The sequence below is a fragment of the Micropterus dolomieu genome, linkage group LG17, assembly GCF_021292245.1.
Source record: "Micropterus dolomieu isolate WLL.071019.BEF.003 ecotype Adirondacks linkage group LG17, ASM2129224v1, whole genome shotgun sequence".
NCBI classification, from domain to species: domain Eukaryota; kingdom Metazoa; phylum Chordata; class Actinopteri; order Centrarchiformes; family Centrarchidae; genus Micropterus; species Micropterus dolomieu.
In genome coordinates this window covers 29,227,543-29,244,130 of record NC_060166.1, presented here as the reverse complement: position 1 = coordinate 29,244,130, position 16,588 = coordinate 29,227,543, and the positions used below count along the sequence as shown (strand labels likewise).

Here is a 16,588-nt window from a genome sequence, read left to right as displayed (position 1 = left end):
GTATAAACGGGGAGGAACCATCTCTTTCTTCATCGCTGATGTTTGAATAAGCCAGACAGACAGCGGTTGACGTTAAAGACTCCCATAGGCCAGGTTATTGCATCTGTGAGAACAAGCAGTAGGTAGGTTTGATGTAATAAACTGGAACAAATGTATTTCAGTCTCCCAATTAGGATAAGTCACTGTCTAGAGTTGCTCTGTAGCGACAATGTTATCTTTTGATTTTATAGATATTTTGTTTTGCTGCATCAGCAGCTGTCCTACCAGCTAGTGAGTGATGAGAAATAAGATGAGTACTGTATTCACTCTCTTATGTAACCTCATTGAAGCCTCCTTACGCCTAATTGGTTGCAAATTGAATATAATCCCTTCACTGTTGGTTTTAGCTTCCCTCTATGGTTCCAAATGCCTTTACTGAATGACATGGGATGGTGATATTGTGAGTAATGGAGAACATTAATGGAATTGGCATTAGGTGATACATTATTTGAATAGCTACTGTACAGAACAGAAATAGCTGTTAGAAATAGCCTCTGAGCCAAGGATATTGATAGTTCCCTCCTTGACGGTGTTGTTGAACTACATTGTGTCCTTTCGGGTGAGGCCAGCTCAGATGATTTCAAATTAGAATGCAATAGATGCAGTGACATTGAGCTTTAGTATGATGCTTTTTAATTATAGCTATAATAAATGTGTCAATAAAATACATTTATTACTTTTATGAGTTCTCCAAAATTGTTAGTGTTATATGTGTACTTTATACATTTTTAAGTTAAATCATTAGAACTTGAAGATGTTTTTCTAAATGTTAAGGATGATAAGGCCGCTATTTTTTCCACATGAAAAGACAAAAATGCCTATAGCCAAAGCCAGATATAGCTTAAACACCACCATTGCTCCATCAATTAGCCACACTGTAATGTGCAGCATGTTCTTTTATTACCATGACCACAGGTGACACTGAAGTTTATTTTGAGTCAATCCCACGTTCAATGTCGTGGGACCAGATGTACACAATGCATATATACGACAACCATGAATACACTGTTTCCCCCACATAGTTTATTTTTTTGGTGTCCGTTTCAAAATGAGTAGCAAACTTAAAATTATTTTAATGATGATCAACAATAGTGATGGGCCCCAATAGTAATAGTTGCACATGAAAGCTTCTCTAGCACTGTTGTACAGCCTTGCCCATGCGACACAATCTGCAAATTGCACTACTAACTTGTCATTCTTTAAATTAACTGGTCTAAAGCTTGGCAGAGCAGGCAGCAGTATTGACATACAAACTGGACGTGGACACCTTAATTAGGACACATTTATATCCATTTATGGTATGGCTAACTGGGCACCCAGTTTCCCTATTATTGATATATGACAAACAGCTAAGTATTTTAAAAATGTGTATCCATATGAGAGACTTTTAATCAACCCAAAGACCTTTGTGCTGTAAATACTAGCCATCACTTGTATATATTGTTCTATTTACTGCTCTTTACTGCTCTGGATATTAAAACAAAACTTTATATTTGTGACCTGTTTTTAACGATTTATGTCTTTAGTAGGAATGAATTGGCTTAGGGCTAAGTGTCTTCCTGAGACCCCCTGAGAGTCTCTGTGTTAGCTACAGGGCAGAATGTCCTCAGGATAAACGAACAATTGTGGGAGGAATTGACACTTGCTTAATCAAAAATACTGCACACAGCACTGAGGATTCCCTCATATTGTATTTGTTGTTGTAGCAGCAAAGGAAAATGTTGAATAACACCTGCCTTATCCTTTACAAAGAATATTAATAAATGACCAAAGAAACATGTATAGTTTGAACCTTTTTATTCATATTTTTTTAGTTCTTTTTACTTTTTTGCTTTACGAAACAAATGTTTGCAGATGTCCTATGAATAAACAACAGCACCCTTTCTCCTTAAAAACCGGGGTCCATCACCCCTGTCTTATTAAGAAAAGAGACTCTTCTTGTCCAATTACAACCTCTCCAGATTCCCAAAGTGACTCTTATTTCCTGTATTTGACATTCGTTTAAGTGCATTAGTAGACAACATAACCATTTCGATTAGTGTGCAATAGCTGAGTTTATGGTCAATGCGAAAAGATATTTACATTGCAGCTATGACTCACATTAACTGTCTTTTCTATCACTTGAGCAAGCGTCAGAACTGGAGAGGGAGACAATCACAACGCAAGGAGTCTCCTTTCAAGCACAGCCTTCGTAAACAGCAACCTTTACCTACATTATCGTCATCATCATCATCATCAGGATTAACTAGACTCTTGTCATTCCTGTTTTCCTCCAGTAAGACAAAAAGGTTAATAGATAGAATGGTTTAAAATAAAGTTTAGTGATTGTGCTTTTAAAACCAAAGTAAAACAAATACAAACATTGACAACAACACGAAACATAACAGTGCATTACAAAAAAAAAAAAAAAAAAATCTGAAAAAAATCCCGAAGTGGCACTTTCTTGGGGCAGCTAAATAATATAGCAATTTACAACATGGATGGAAGTGATAAAATAATAATTATATTTACTGGCATAATAAAATTAAAATTCGCAAAATAAAACAAGGAAGACAAATTTGAGGTACCACAATGGGTAAAACAAGAGGACATCATGTATACAAGTATATTTACAGACAGTCCACCCCTCTCTGCTTGCAGCTATTTTATTACAGTAACATGTGACTGACGGCTCACAAAGTTCTTGTCGAGGCAAGCCATGTCATGTCAATGTCTGGAGTAGGATTTCACTCCATATTGCATTGGAATTAAACATAAATATACTACTGCGTAATTTGTTTTGAATGCACCATTCTTTTATCTTCAGACACTCTTTCCTTTTTTTTTTTTTTAAAATGGACATAGTGATGATAAAATGATAGTTAGAAAAAAAACATTGGTCTGTTTTCCAGATGTAAAGAAACACTACTGATGTACAGTATGATGGCAGCCAACATGATGGTGAAATACTGAGATATTTAAAATTGTAAGAGAAACAATGGTGCTCCACTCTTGGAAAAATCAGGACAGTTCCTCGTTTTCCTCCTCTGTTCTTCAGCTTTCTACCATCTGGGTAATAAAACAAAAACAAACATTTTAGTCAGCATCCATCTTTAAAACTAATAACTAACTTGTATACAATGATAACTTGGCTGATCTTAGCTTATTGCAGGTATCTCAGTACATTTCACCCAATTAGTACCATGGAATAACAGTACAGAAATACTAAACAAGGTGTGAGGTAATTTAGAAACAATGGGCCTCACAACAAACACAAATGTGCTTAAACCGTGCATATGAATGTTTTACACACAAATCTGTGATTCAACAATTTCTACCTACCTACCTCAGATGCACAAATGAACTGTCTTAGAAATTGTAAAAAGTATATTAAAACCTCATTCATTAAAAAGGCTTCAATAGACAACAATATTTAAAACTGTTATTTTACTAATAAACTGAACAAATGCATTAAATAAACATGAAATTGACACATTTTCTTCATCAATTAGTATCGTAATCAAAATTTTCAACTTTAAAAACTGAGTGTCCCAATCATAGCTTATAACGCAGTGTATGATATTAATCACATTCTGTACCTCTAGCTCTTCATCTCCTGGTTGGAAGGCTCCCGTGGTGTTGAGGCCCATGTCTGCAGGGTTCCTGCGGCCTCCTTCTCCTCTCCGTCGGCCCCCTGAGCCCCTGGAGGACATGGAGCTGGAGGAGCTTGGGTCTCGGGGGCTGTTGACTGTGGGGAATTGTGGTCGGCTATAGGGCAGAATGTCCTCTGAACCTAAGGACAAAGAACAATTGAAGGAGATTTGCATAATCAAATACTGCACACGGCATTAAGGGATTCCTTCACATTGTTTTTGTTATAGTACCTGCGTGTTGGCGTGCCTTGTTGGCGGTGCTACCCTCGTGTTTGTTCCCTTTACCACCATGAGCAGTCTTTTGTCTCTCCTGAGCGTCTTTGCGTTCAGACGAGCTGGTTCTGGGGTCCGAGCCCTCTCTTGGCCGATAGCTCCCCGTTCCTCCTCTCTTGTCTCGACCCTCACCTGCTTTGGGGGAAATCACTCCTCTCCCTTCCAGGACTGTCTTGGAAGGGTGTGTAGGCGACTTAAGCACAGCGGGAGGTGGGATGGGTGGAGGTGGGAGATCTGAAGGATAAACACAGGAAGTAAGAGAACATTAACGACCAACATCAATAGCTAGGGTTTAGGTAATAATACACAAGACTGAGGAACAAGAATCTGTGTACTCTTGAAACTTTACTGTGTATCATCTGTCACTCAGTTGTCTCACACCTGCAAGGTGATACAGAAACACAGCTGCAGTTTGTGTACATAACACTCAGAACTGTACACATGGCTATGCTGAGTGGAAACTCCTCTGTACAGACAGTAAACAGAGCAGATGACATTAGAGAGGCGGAATCTGGCTAGAGAGTTATGAGATTTGAGCGAGAGGATGAAAAGACGTGACGGTCAGCAGCTGGCTCTCTGACCTGCTCGACTTCCCCTGTCGATGAATCAATGCAGCTTGTCCTTGAGCCATTATTCATATGCGACCAGCCAGTAGGCCGCCTAGCCTCTCACACATCACACAGCCATCTAAACAAAACCCAGAGTGAAAAGCCTTGTCTGCCTGCGATCGATGGCTTTTCATCTTCTAATCAGCTTCCAACCTGAACGATGGTTTTGTCGGTGGCAAGACCCATAATCCACATAGGATTAGTGAGTTAATAAACGTAGCAAGTGCCAACGCTTACACCATTCTTGCATCCCGAAGGCTACCTTACACTCTTAAGTTGGTGGAACACTAAACTTTGTGGAGAATCAAAGATTTTATTTCCTTTTTTACACACAAAAGGGTAATGGGGCAGGTGATGTCTTTGCTGTGTCTTGTTGGCGGAATCAGGCAGCTTCACTACACTCTTCTGATTATCCTCCACCTCCATCCACTCCTCCTGAATACAAAAGGGGGCCAGTCAATATCATACAGCATAGAGGCGTCTGCAGTTTTTTAATATCTCTTGCCTCCTGAGTCCTGCCTAAGTCAGAGTGCGATCAATGCCACCCGTCTGTGAGATATAGCTCACTATACAGGAGGAGCAGAGGGCCTGTTAGATTTATGAGGAAATATCGCAGAAGACAGAGCTCAAGTCTGAAAAGTGTCTCTGGGCTTGCTGAGGAAGGTCTATTGGAGCGGCCTGGTGGTTAATTAGGCAGACAAGGTTAAGAAAGATGGACAGAGAAAGGGTTAAGTTCAAGATGGAGGCATTCAAGTCAAATGCAGTATGAATCCACCTCCACTGTGCAAACAAGAGTGAAATGAGCAGGTCAAAGGAGGGTATGGGAGGCTGCTGGGATGCAGGGGGTTGCTTCCCTTTCTGGTTCACTTGTTTTTCTGCCTTTTTTTTTTACTTCTGCCAAAAAGGAAGGAGACAAACTATATGTATTGTATGTGTGTAGCAAGCATTGTGGATGTTCTCTGTCCTTTTCAAATTTCATAAAATCAATTTCCCTCACCTCAGCACCAGTCTTCCAGACCACAGACAGGGTATGTAGGATGGGGGTTGAAGGGGAGACGGGGAGACTGAGAGGGGAGGGGGGGCGGGGCAGGGGAGGCAATAACCTCCAAATGAAAAACAATCCATTCAGATCAAATGCAATCAGCAGGAGGGCTGATGGACAGACAGAGCTGCAGATCTGTCAGTCCGCCCCCTTGCTGCTCAAACAAAGACGGAGGAGAGTGGAACATGGGAGAAGAGGAGAGAGTGGAGAGGGATGGAGAGATCATTCTAAAGGGAGGGGCAGCGGATGGGGAAGAAGCCAGGATATAAGGATGATGCAGGAGGCAGAGGTTTGGGGTGTGGAGGGGGTGGATTTTCTGCAGTGATATAGCTGGTCTGGCTCCCAGTGAGCTGGATATTAAATCTCCCTGCCAAGTGCTTCCAACACTCAAGGACACCTGACACTAAGAGGAGAGCCAGCTTTGGGACAGCACATACTGTACACAGCAGAGTGAGCATGTGCACACACTCACATACATTTAGAAAAAATATCTTTCCACAACATCAAAGCATAGAGGAAACAGCCAGAAAAAAAATTGGCTTTTCACTTGATGGCTATGTTTTGTAAAGAATGATACTGTAAAATGTCATTTCCTCTTTTACTTAACAAGGTTAAAGCTTTTCCTTCTGTGTACAGCTGCTCCTGTATTTAGCCCCCACTTGGTTTATGTTTGGCCCCTGCCGAGTGGAAGGTGGCACTTCAGTATGAGCCAGAGCACCTGGATCAATTTCATTAGTGGCTAGAGTGGAGAGACATCCCAGTGTCAGCACAGCCAAGCTGGGCAGAGCTCCCCCGAGACAACCCCCCTCTCTCCCTTTCCACCATGGCCCTGGCCTCCAGCCCACCACTCGCCCGATCTGTTCAGTACCATCACAGATTAGGAGTGATGCCATGTATGCATGTGCATAAACACATGAGAGAAGATGATTAAAACTCTGGCTCATGGCACACCCATGCTCAGTCATTTATGGACAACATCACAGTAAACTGCACTTTTCCCTTCCATATCTGTAGAGGGAGAGCAATTGATACAAACTGGCCATCTGTGTACTTGTGGGATTCAGCTAACACACTACTGCTGCTACTTGTCTATCTCTCTATCAGTCAGTTGGCTGTATTAAGTCATTAATACCTTTTTACATACAATCATGTATATAGCTGGCAATTTAGTTTCTAAAATAATTTCAAATTTTTTTTAGTAAAATATTTAATTTTGATGTTCAGACCAATATTGTTATTGAGATGTTAAGTGTGACTATTGTTTTTAAATGAAACGCCAGGCATAAATTTAAGGTCTACAGTACATAGTAAAGGCTTGTTTGTACCAAACATAATCACTTACTTACATACTTTCTACATTAAACAAAAGTTATACAGTTGTTCTTTGTTGTCAACATTATCTAGTATCGCACTTTTTATACTACTGAAATGTAATCATATGTGTACCTTCATTATAGGCTTCACGTCGCTGGTTCCCTGCATGGCCTGTAAGATGCTGTTTCTGCTTCTTAGGAGGCCTCCTGTGTACAGCTGCCATACTCATGTTACTGTCTGTAGACACCGGGCTGCCAGGACGGTGGCCTGATGGGTTTATTTGGTATTTTCGTGCTGAGAAAAGAAACAGAGGAACAGTTTGCATTTACCATTCCACAAAATGGTTACAATAACATTGTTTGTGGTTGTGGCTGATGATGGAAAACCTACCTGAAGCTCCTCCGATGTCGTGGCCCTGTGTGTTGGGATATTTGGCCACCCTGAGGCCTGAATATTCTGCAGCTGCGGCAACTGCTTGAGCAAAGTCAGCATCGGTGAAGAAGGATCCATCTGATGAGCTGACAGCGCTGGACCTCCCTGAAGAGACATTATCCTCTTCAGAAGCTGACCCCCATCCGTTTATCATGGAGCCGGTCACAGAGCTCTCCAGGTCGCCCATGCTGGACGCAGGTGTCTGTTCAAGCCCTCGAAGCAGCAACCTTCGTGGATGCATCTGGGGATGGTGAGGGTGGGGGTGGGTGTGGTGATAGTGCATCTTGGCCACCTCTGCATCTGTCTCATCACCCTCCTCCTCCTCTTCCTCCAGTATATCCTCCTCCTCCATACCATCAGTGTCCATGGCCAATGGGCTAGAGATGTACCCATATGTGTGTGAAGGCGAGAGGGGCCTTGGAGGCGTTGGGGGGCTCACCGCATGGCGCCTGCAAGGTGAGAAACACTCATCAGAATGCCATCAATTCTTCCAGTCTGCTAATTATCATGGGCAATTAACTGATCTAGCATATTTTTAGTCAAGTAACTATGAATCACATGTACTTTACATTAATGCTGATGATTTTCTGAGGTACACCTAAGGTCATTAAAGTTTGGGTTTATGGCTAAGTCCAAAATTTGGACCCAGGAAATAAGAAAGCATAAATGCCAACTCTAATGTGAATTTGACAGTTTCTTATTTTGGCTTCTGTCATTTCTTGGTGCACTAACAAGGAAGTCTTTTTCAAAATTATCCCTGCTCATAGCTGGATTACTTTACCACAAAAAGTAAAATGGATACAATTTAGACTGTGATGTATTACTTATTGCTGCAAGTAGATTTTTATGCTGTACTGAAAATTAACTGAAAAAAAATGGCTCCCTAGAAGGTAAGAAATCAATCTAAAAGCTAAGATATGCTTTTGAAAAATGGCCAACAGTGCTCTACAATATACAGCATTTGGAGTTAATGGGCTAAAACATGGAAACACTTCTGAATTTCAAATACTTGGGAGATTTCTCTATGAGGGTTTACAGAATAGATATATTTCCTCAACATCAGGCTGGCCACTGTTTTGCCACTTGTTACACTTCTACCTTAGAAGACTGTTTCACATCATGCAGGTTGTACCTGCGTTCATGGATGTCATGTGCGTCCTGTAGCATCGGCTGCATCTCCTCCTGGGGTGAGGGGGTGAGAGTGGCTGTGGACTGGTGACTGTAAGATACAGCAGCAGGGGAAGAGGCTGCCCCTCGGATAGGAGGAGTGGGTCCCCTCTCCATCTCCTCTTCCTCCTCCAGCTCATCAGGCTGCAGGTACATGTGAGAGGGCGGCATGGGGCACTGTATGTCTGGGTCACAGCTGCCAACAGAGAGAAAGCAAGCCTCATTACCTTCATATCACTCACAAAAACATCAATGTTTTCATATACTGAAGCCAGGAAAACATGCACTAAATATTCATGCTATGCTTCTACATGAGCCTAGCACTAATAGATAGAAACCCCTGGGGCACATGCTTGCAATGAATGCAAGAAAAAGGAGAAAAGGCAGGAAGAATGTACTAGTATTTAAATACAGTGTGTGTGTGCCTGTCAGATTGTCTGTCCCACCTTTCTTCCATCAGAGAGTACTCCTCTGTGCTCCGACTTGGGGGTGGGTTTGCAGGGGGAGGAGGCAGAAGGTCAGCCCAATTCATTGTGCTCTGTTTGGGTAGTTTGGGGGTACGTACTCCCTTCTTTTGACCCTGACTCCCTGCTCAAAAATGGGGGAGAAAAAGCACTCCATCAGTCACAAGACACCTACAGACACATAGACTTAAATTTGCTCTGTCTCTGAAAAACACAGCGATTACTGATGTTGAAGAAATCGCAAGGTAATGAGTAAGGAATTGACAGCAGATAAAATGCATTAACAAGGCTGGCTGAAAAAGAAAAGATAATTTTACACGTGAGAGTGCAAAGGCTAATGCAACCCACCATTTTATGCAAGTGTGCACACATACCCCTCAGCTATTAAATGATGGGAAATACTATAAAACAGTCATTTCGCTACAGTAGTATTAGCCAGTACCAAGAGAAAAGGTAAGAAGAAAACGGCAGAAAATGGTCCAATTAATACCAAACTATTAGAATGTGAACCAATGAGCTGTGAGGTGCAGTGAGCATTCAAGGATTGTCCTTAATGGCTTGAACTTCAAATGCAATATCAGAATGGATATATGGCATTAAGGTGGCAGTGTTGCATGCCGTCTGCAATGTCTTATCATCTGTCCTTGTCCGCAGACAGACATTGAGGCCCTGATGAAATTAGGCAACTCCGTACTGGAATAAAAGTAAAGGCAATTAATGGAAGCAATGCAGACTATGCAAGGACAAACAGAGAAATGAAATAGAAAGCAGGAAAAAACAACAAAAAACAGAACTGATTAAAAAAAAAAAAAAACGTATCTAATTTGCTTTAACCATCCCTTGAATGACATTGCACCCAGAAAACAAAAGGCACAAGCAATTGCCTGGCATGGTGCTCATGCCTTTGTTTGTAGGCATTGTTGTCAAGTTTCTTCTTTTTTTTTTCAGAAATTTTCCACTTTTTGAAAGCATCTCCCTTTCAATTTCTCTTCAAGATAGGCTGACATGGAAATTAATCAAATTACCATTTAAAAGCATGTATTATTAGTTTCTCAAAGTGATTTATTGCTTTAGAGTAAAACTCAGATTTTCCAGTAGAGCGGGGGTGTATGGGATTATATGGTTCACAACAATAATGTGCTTGTAAAATACTTTGGCAGTTAAATTAAAGAAAACAACTTTGAGACATAAAGAGTTTTAAGAACTGCTTTCTACTACCTTCCCCAACCCTCTTACCGGAGGTACTACTGCTGCCTCGGTCGGAGCTGTTGTAGGAGCCTCCAGTGTGGCTGTCATGGGTCTGGTTGTAGGGGATGGTGGCTGGCATAGGGCTGTCACCTCCTCTATAACGGTCTGATGGTGGAGAGAATGGAGTGTATGGTTAATGTGGCCCCAGACAGACATCTTGCCAACTCAAAGACTTTCAAACAAATCAACCACATCGTAATGAACAAGGAAATGAAGGACAGCAATGTATCAGTAGTACAAAACCACTGCACAATGGAAAGTATGTATACATTGAGCACAGTGGTTACACATGGCAAGAGGCATGCAGTCCGTGTTTTATAATTTTCAGGTGAATATGTGAGCACATGCGGCATCTGCACAAAAATCTCAAAACTATCACACCAGATGTGGTTCCTTTCTGCAGGTACAACAAGGTGATGATAGCTTTGTTCAAAGCATCTAAAGATCCAATAGTTATCTTTGTCTTTTCTTTTGAAATCTGACACCAAAGATAAACCCTCACACCTGCCTTCATCACAAAAAGACAACCCAGATACTGTTCAATTGCAGCAATTCAGGCCCTGGCCCACATTTAGCGGCAAAGATTGTACATGATTGCATGGAGGGTGATGAGGGGTTACATGGATGACATACAGACAGGCAGAAAGTGTGATGACGCCTATGTTGACTGAAAAGGAGCGAGACAGAACCAAGGAGAATATGAGCATGAAACTCTTCTACAGGCTTCCACAGTGAGGCTGAAAGAGTCGGAGAGTAGAGAACAGAGGGGGGAAATCAAGGGGATGAAGATCATGGCTCGGAGATGACCCCTTTAACCAAGGCTGCTGGGTATTCCGCACACTCACCCTTGTTCAGCTTGTTTTGCTCCATGATGTTGTACTGCAGCTGGGAGCCCATTTCCTGTTTCTGCTGCTGGATAGAGGTGGGCTTCCAGCAGTGTTTTTCATTCACCTCCCCTCCAACCCCGAGTCCTCCTCCACTCCCTCCAGTTCCTCTGTCTGAGTTCATGTTGTTGCCCATGATGGAGGACTGGATGAGCTGGGTGGTGGCGTACGGTGTCGGCTGGCCCCCTGGACCCACAAAGCGGCCTTCTTTCAAGTTTGGGCTGTTGAAGGTCTTCATCTCATTGATCTTGTTGGACAAGTCTACATCTCCATAGACTCCTGACTCTGGCACAATGAGGTTGGTCTGCTTGTTTTCCATCTGGTTGTTATAATTGGCGATGCAGTCGGCTGGAGAACATGAGGAGGGTATTTAATCAATCTTGTCTACTGCTGATCAGCTTAGCTGTAGTATGCCAGTTCGGCAAAAGCTTTTAAACAATAGGGCATCATTTGATCTACTGCAGAGCTGAAAGAATTTATTTGAGAAAAGCGAAAGACATTTACAGATTATTTTCAAGCTTTTGAAAGATCAGTATGCCCACCAGGGAGACATTTCTATTTCCATTTAAAGTCTCAGTTTTGTTTGCCAAATGATGATCTACTTTAGGTGAGTGACACTGGTGGTATTACACCTTTCTCACTCAGCCTCTTCTCAGTCACACCCATGACTCAATGTGGGTGTCATCTCTGTTCTTTTCCATCTGACGGTTGGAGCGTCTTTGCTCATTGAGAGGGACAGAGAGACACGTCTGTATCAAAGACCAGGAATGAGGCATGCAGTAAAAGCACAGCTCTACTGACAGATCCAATTTTCCCTGGCTCATAAAATATTCAAATCCTCCAGCAGATCTGAGAGCCAGCCTTGCGGTAAATACCAAGGACGGCCATAGGTGCATGCTGCTCGTGCCATGCGTCTCACATTTCAACAGCACGGAACAGCTCGACACTTCAAAGGTTGATCTGTGAAAGCGCCCCTATGGCTGAGATAAAGGGACATTAACTCCTGTTTCTTTGCTCTGACACCTAGTCAGTGATCCTCTTAATGTTCACAGAGTTTAGGTTTGGCACACACACAAAGCATGCGTCTGGCAAGCTCCTTAGTGTCATACAACTGGGTGTCATGCGAAGAGTGAGGTCTGCCTTTAGCCTGTTATTGCCTGTTAAACATCTCACACCAGTGTTACGGTAGAGTTAAATGCTTCAACCTCAGAACGGTGATTAGCACAAAGAAAAAACTAAACTTGATGACTATAAAGACTACTAAATGAATTATTAATCCTCACTGGGAAAGGTTTGAAGTAAGTGAAACTACTGCATGGCTGGATGGATATTAGGCCAAACATCTGCAAAGGAATTACAGGCTGCCCTTAAAGGCATCGTCCCAAGGTGGATAATTTAGAACATAAAGCATTTCATTGCAGTTCAAGTTTCTGAGGATACGGCTGTTTAAGACCACGGTCACAAATCAAGATTAATAACATGAAGTCTTGTGTCATCCAGGCTAAAGCTTTTGGCCACAAGTTTTACTTTATTCTCGTGTGTGTGTTTGTGGTATTAGTATATAAGATTTTGAGGCCAAAATTGCTCCCTTTTGTTGACAACTATACTAGTGCTGAATAAACTAAAAGGCCACCTGGTGGTGTTCTGTAAATCCCTTTCCCTTTTTTCTTCTCCATCTAACCTACTTTACGTTATCTCATTCATGCTCTCTACCTCCGCTCATACATTTCAGTGTATGTTTTAGCATTTACGTATTCTTCATCACTCCTTTCTCCCCCCTTCCACCTGGTGTTCCAGGTGCACCTTTCCCCCCTCTATCACTCTCCCTTCCTTTGCTTCTAGCCATCGTCTGCAGTCCAGCCTTGACCTCTTCGCCCGCTGCACATTTCTTAAATAACTGAGCACTTAGGGGAAATTACATTACCGGCTATAACAACAGTATGGAAATCAGCAGAGCAATTCGATTAGCAACAGAGTAGGGCCATAAGCCCTTCTCAGTATGCTCCTTTTATTTCCTTCGTAAAACAGCTCTACTTTAACCTCAGATAAATAAAACACACAGCCTCTCTTAATCCTAATATTTCTTCAGGTTTTACTTGTGGAGACCTACAGAAAGGAGAGAGATACACAGAACAACTCTCCAGGGAGCTAACCCAGATATATGATAGTACTTCCTTTTGCACTGCAGATTCCCCCAGCTCCTACATTTCTTATCTCTACAGTTATTTTGTCAAGGACTACATCATTGCGTTTGAGAGGAGTGTTTATTTTGGTGGTTGCCTTGGTATGGAAGTGTCGACACTACGTACCTGGGCGGCTGTATGTTGCCAAGTTGCTGTCGCTGTTGCCATTGCCTGCAGTGCAGCAGTTGATGCTGCAGTCATTGTGGTTGGAGCAGGAGTTGGGCCATGTGTCAGCCAGCCAAGGCTGAGTGGCAGATTCCCCAATGTTCAGCAAACCAGGCCTGTTATAAAAAAATAAAAAAAGGTGGGGGGAATGAACCAAATGGTTAACAATAGTAAGAATCTAAGCCAACATTCATTCATATAGCGCCAATTCATAACAGAAGTTATCACCAAGTTATCACTGCACTGCACTACAAGATCACTTGTTCAACAGGATTCTACAGTACAACCTGACCTCACACCAACAACTGAGTGTTAAAAAAGCTGAGAATACATAGCCTCCTCTTGCTCATGAAATGAATCAATCTAGCATACAAAGAGAATGCAGGCTACTTTACCAGAGCATACATTGTTTCAGTATTCAAATCTGCACAGAACAACTCCCAGTTTGCATATCCCAACACTGAATTAGCATTGAATTACGTTTCCTCATGCTCTCTCAAATGGCTCATTTCTTGGATTCATTTTGGGTAATGAACACATTTGTCTTGTACAGCCAAATACAATCTCACAATAGCTCCTCAATCACCCTGGCAGTTGTGTGTTGATATTGAATGGCCATTGTCTTTGTGCAGAACTAACACAGCCATGCTCCATATGTGATTCAATCATAGAACTGGATAATGTAATGAATATGGATTCACTGCTGATTGCTCCAAGCTAACTATTCATTAACACATGAACAGCACACAAATGTACACTTACAGTCAGTATTGTGTACATTCTGTACTCTAAGTAAAGAGAGGGCAACAACTGAATGCATATTATGCTTTTTTGTTGTTGTCTGCGTACTCCATTTTTATCATTTCCCAGCTGTATGAAGACATGCCCAATGGCATCCAGTGGATATACAAATGAGTGTTAGCAAGTTGATGGAGTGTTTACCAAGCTTAATTCTGTACAGTTTCACTGTTTGGGAACAATGCACCATTCCATAACATCAAGAGGTGTGTCGTTACTGTTTTATGTGTGCGTGTATTTCCATTAATATTTTGGGGTGAAGCTATGGCACAGCCTTGTGGTTGGATGTGGCTCTCCACCATATAGAATGAGGATGGGCTTCTGGCAGACTACATGGGGCTTTGTTCCTGTTATCATAACATAGTTAGTGCACCTCCTTACCCCTCCTCGGTCGCTCGCTGCTGCTTAAGAAAGTCACAGCACTCCCCCTAGTGTTAGTTGTAGAAAAGTACACTTGCCCAACACTACTCATCTATTCGGGGGGGTTGAACATCCATGCAATAGGATGCTAAACCCATGTTATTTAAATCTAATCATTTTTCAATTTTCCCCAAATGTGTTTAATATTTGAAATATCATACAAACTTTCTAAAAACAATAAACCAACCCTTACCTTCCAGCGCTGCTTACACCTTCTCCGCCTCTCTGATATGCCACTGAAAAGAGAGAAAATAATGAGTTTCCTACATGATTTCACCACTGTTACTACTGTCTTCTGGGGTGGTGATGGTGCAATGGATAAGACACACGCCTTTGGTGTCAGAGACCCGGGTTCAGTTCTCACTGTGACCCATCCACCATTGTGTCCCCGAGCAAGACACTTAACCCATCGTTGTTCCAGAGGTGTGCGAACTCCAACATGTATAGCAATTGTAAGTTGCTTTAGATAAAAGCATCAGCTAAATGAATAAATCTAAATGTAATGTCTTCACAATTGTCATACAAGGTCAACACAAAATTATTTCAATGTTTTGTGAGCCATGATGGCAGTGTGTGTCTGTGCTTGTATCAGTTCAAGTGAACATGTGAATGAATGTGTGTGGCATAATTTTGGCTGAGTCACGCACACAGCAACAGGAGCAGGAGGAGGATATGTAAGAGGCTTATAGAGAACAGAGATGCAGAGCTCTTTGGTTTTCTGGCTCGGGTTCAGTGTGTTTGAAGCTCCGCATGCTGCAAGTTGGGCTCTTTCAAGGAGTTCTAAGCTGCTGGTGTGTGAAGGAGAGATAAACTTCCAACTTTAATTACAATCTCTACCCTGAGAGGAGAGACGGTGGAAGAAGGGTAGGTAGGGCCTTAGACATGTCAACTCCGTGTCTCTTTTTCAAAACAGGAAGTGTGGTTTTGGCCACTGCATGTAGCCAGAGGGGCTCTTAGAGTAGCTCTCTCTAATCCAAACGAAAGTATCACAATCTGGTTCTAGATTTAAATCAGCATAATGCACTGTAACACGTTGGTTTTACACTGGGTACCACGGCAAGAATGGTCTTCTTAAAGAGACAGAAACCTAACCACACAGGCAAGGAGTGTGTTTCACCTGAAGGATTTCCAGCAGATCATGAAACAAGCTTGCAATTGCAAAATGATTCTACCTGATTGCAAGCCTCAAGGCAGACAGAAACAACACTGCTACTGTTTAGATATGACATCTGCACAGACAGGTCTGCCAGTGTAACCACAAACACATACTGTATAGTACTGCCTCTCCTCACTCTCCTCTCATTTTTACTTCCTCTCACCCATTCATTGCAAAATGGCCATTGTACTAAGCACTGCCATCACCCCTTATACACCTCTAGGGAACAAAGAATGTAAGACGGATGAAAGTCCACAAATGAAAGAAAATGGGGAGAGTACTGTAAATACAAACTCGCAGAGAGAGACACAGGGAGAGCTTTTCTTTTATCTATTTTGCGCTGTGTCACTTAAATTCACAGATAACCTCCTTAGCTCCTTTGCCGCTTGCCTATCTAATTGGTGTGTTGGAGTGCTGGTGGTGTGTCATTCTCTTAAATCCCAGCTGAGTTTGCCAGCAGCCCTTTGATCAAGTTACCACTAGTTTTCACAGATCCCCAGTATTGTGGCCTGCTTCTCTTGAAGCATAACGTTCTGACACGACCCAAACATGTAGTGGAACATGTATTTCTTCATGGATCTTTAAACTGTGCCAGTGATTGGCGCCTTCTATTGGTACACAGTGAGTTTCCCTCGCTGACTTCTCTACAGTCAATTGCTGTCATCTCTTAGGATTGTGGCTTTTCTGGCTATAAAAGAAAGTGTTTCACAAATATAGTGGCAAGTGGTGCTCATGTACTGTACGGTGGAGGAGTGAAAATTAA

The 16,588-nt window shown here is 42.1% G+C and overlaps 1 protein-coding gene across 8 annotated transcripts in view; it reads right to left on the bottom strand.

Annotated features, from left to right (window-relative positions):
- Window positions 1–1,821: 1,821 nt before the first annotated feature.
- Window positions 1,822–16,588, bottom strand: part of robo1 (roundabout, axon guidance receptor, homolog 1 (Drosophila)) — a 202,505-nt gene continuing 187,738 nt past the window's right edge. For 6 of the 8 annotated variants that reach the window (XM_046074722.1, XM_046074726.1, XM_046074718.1 and 3 more), the window contains 11 exons: window positions 14,863–14,905; window positions 13,413–13,567; window positions 11,065–11,451; window positions 10,208–10,324; window positions 8,954–9,095; window positions 8,473–8,703; window positions 7,299–7,789; window positions 7,041–7,202; window positions 3,903–4,178; window positions 3,618–3,811; window positions 1,822–3,087 (listed from right to left, as the gene is read on the bottom strand). In XM_046074722.1, the coding sequence (XP_045930678.1) occupies window positions 3,073–3,087; window positions 3,618–3,811; window positions 3,903–4,178; window positions 7,041–7,202; window positions 7,299–7,789; window positions 8,473–8,703; window positions 8,954–9,095; window positions 10,208–10,324; window positions 11,065–11,451; window positions 13,413–13,567; window positions 14,863–14,905 (2,213 nt within the window). In that variant the 3' untranslated portion in view covers window positions 1,822–3,072. Of the gene's footprint in view, window positions 3,088–3,617; window positions 3,812–3,902; window positions 4,179–7,040; window positions 7,205–7,298; window positions 7,790–8,472; window positions 8,704–8,953; window positions 9,096–10,207; window positions 10,325–11,064; window positions 11,452–13,412; window positions 13,568–14,862; window positions 14,906–16,588 lie in introns of all 8 variants that reach the window. The other 2 variants (XM_046074720.1, XM_046074723.1) reach the window with 2 other exon arrangements.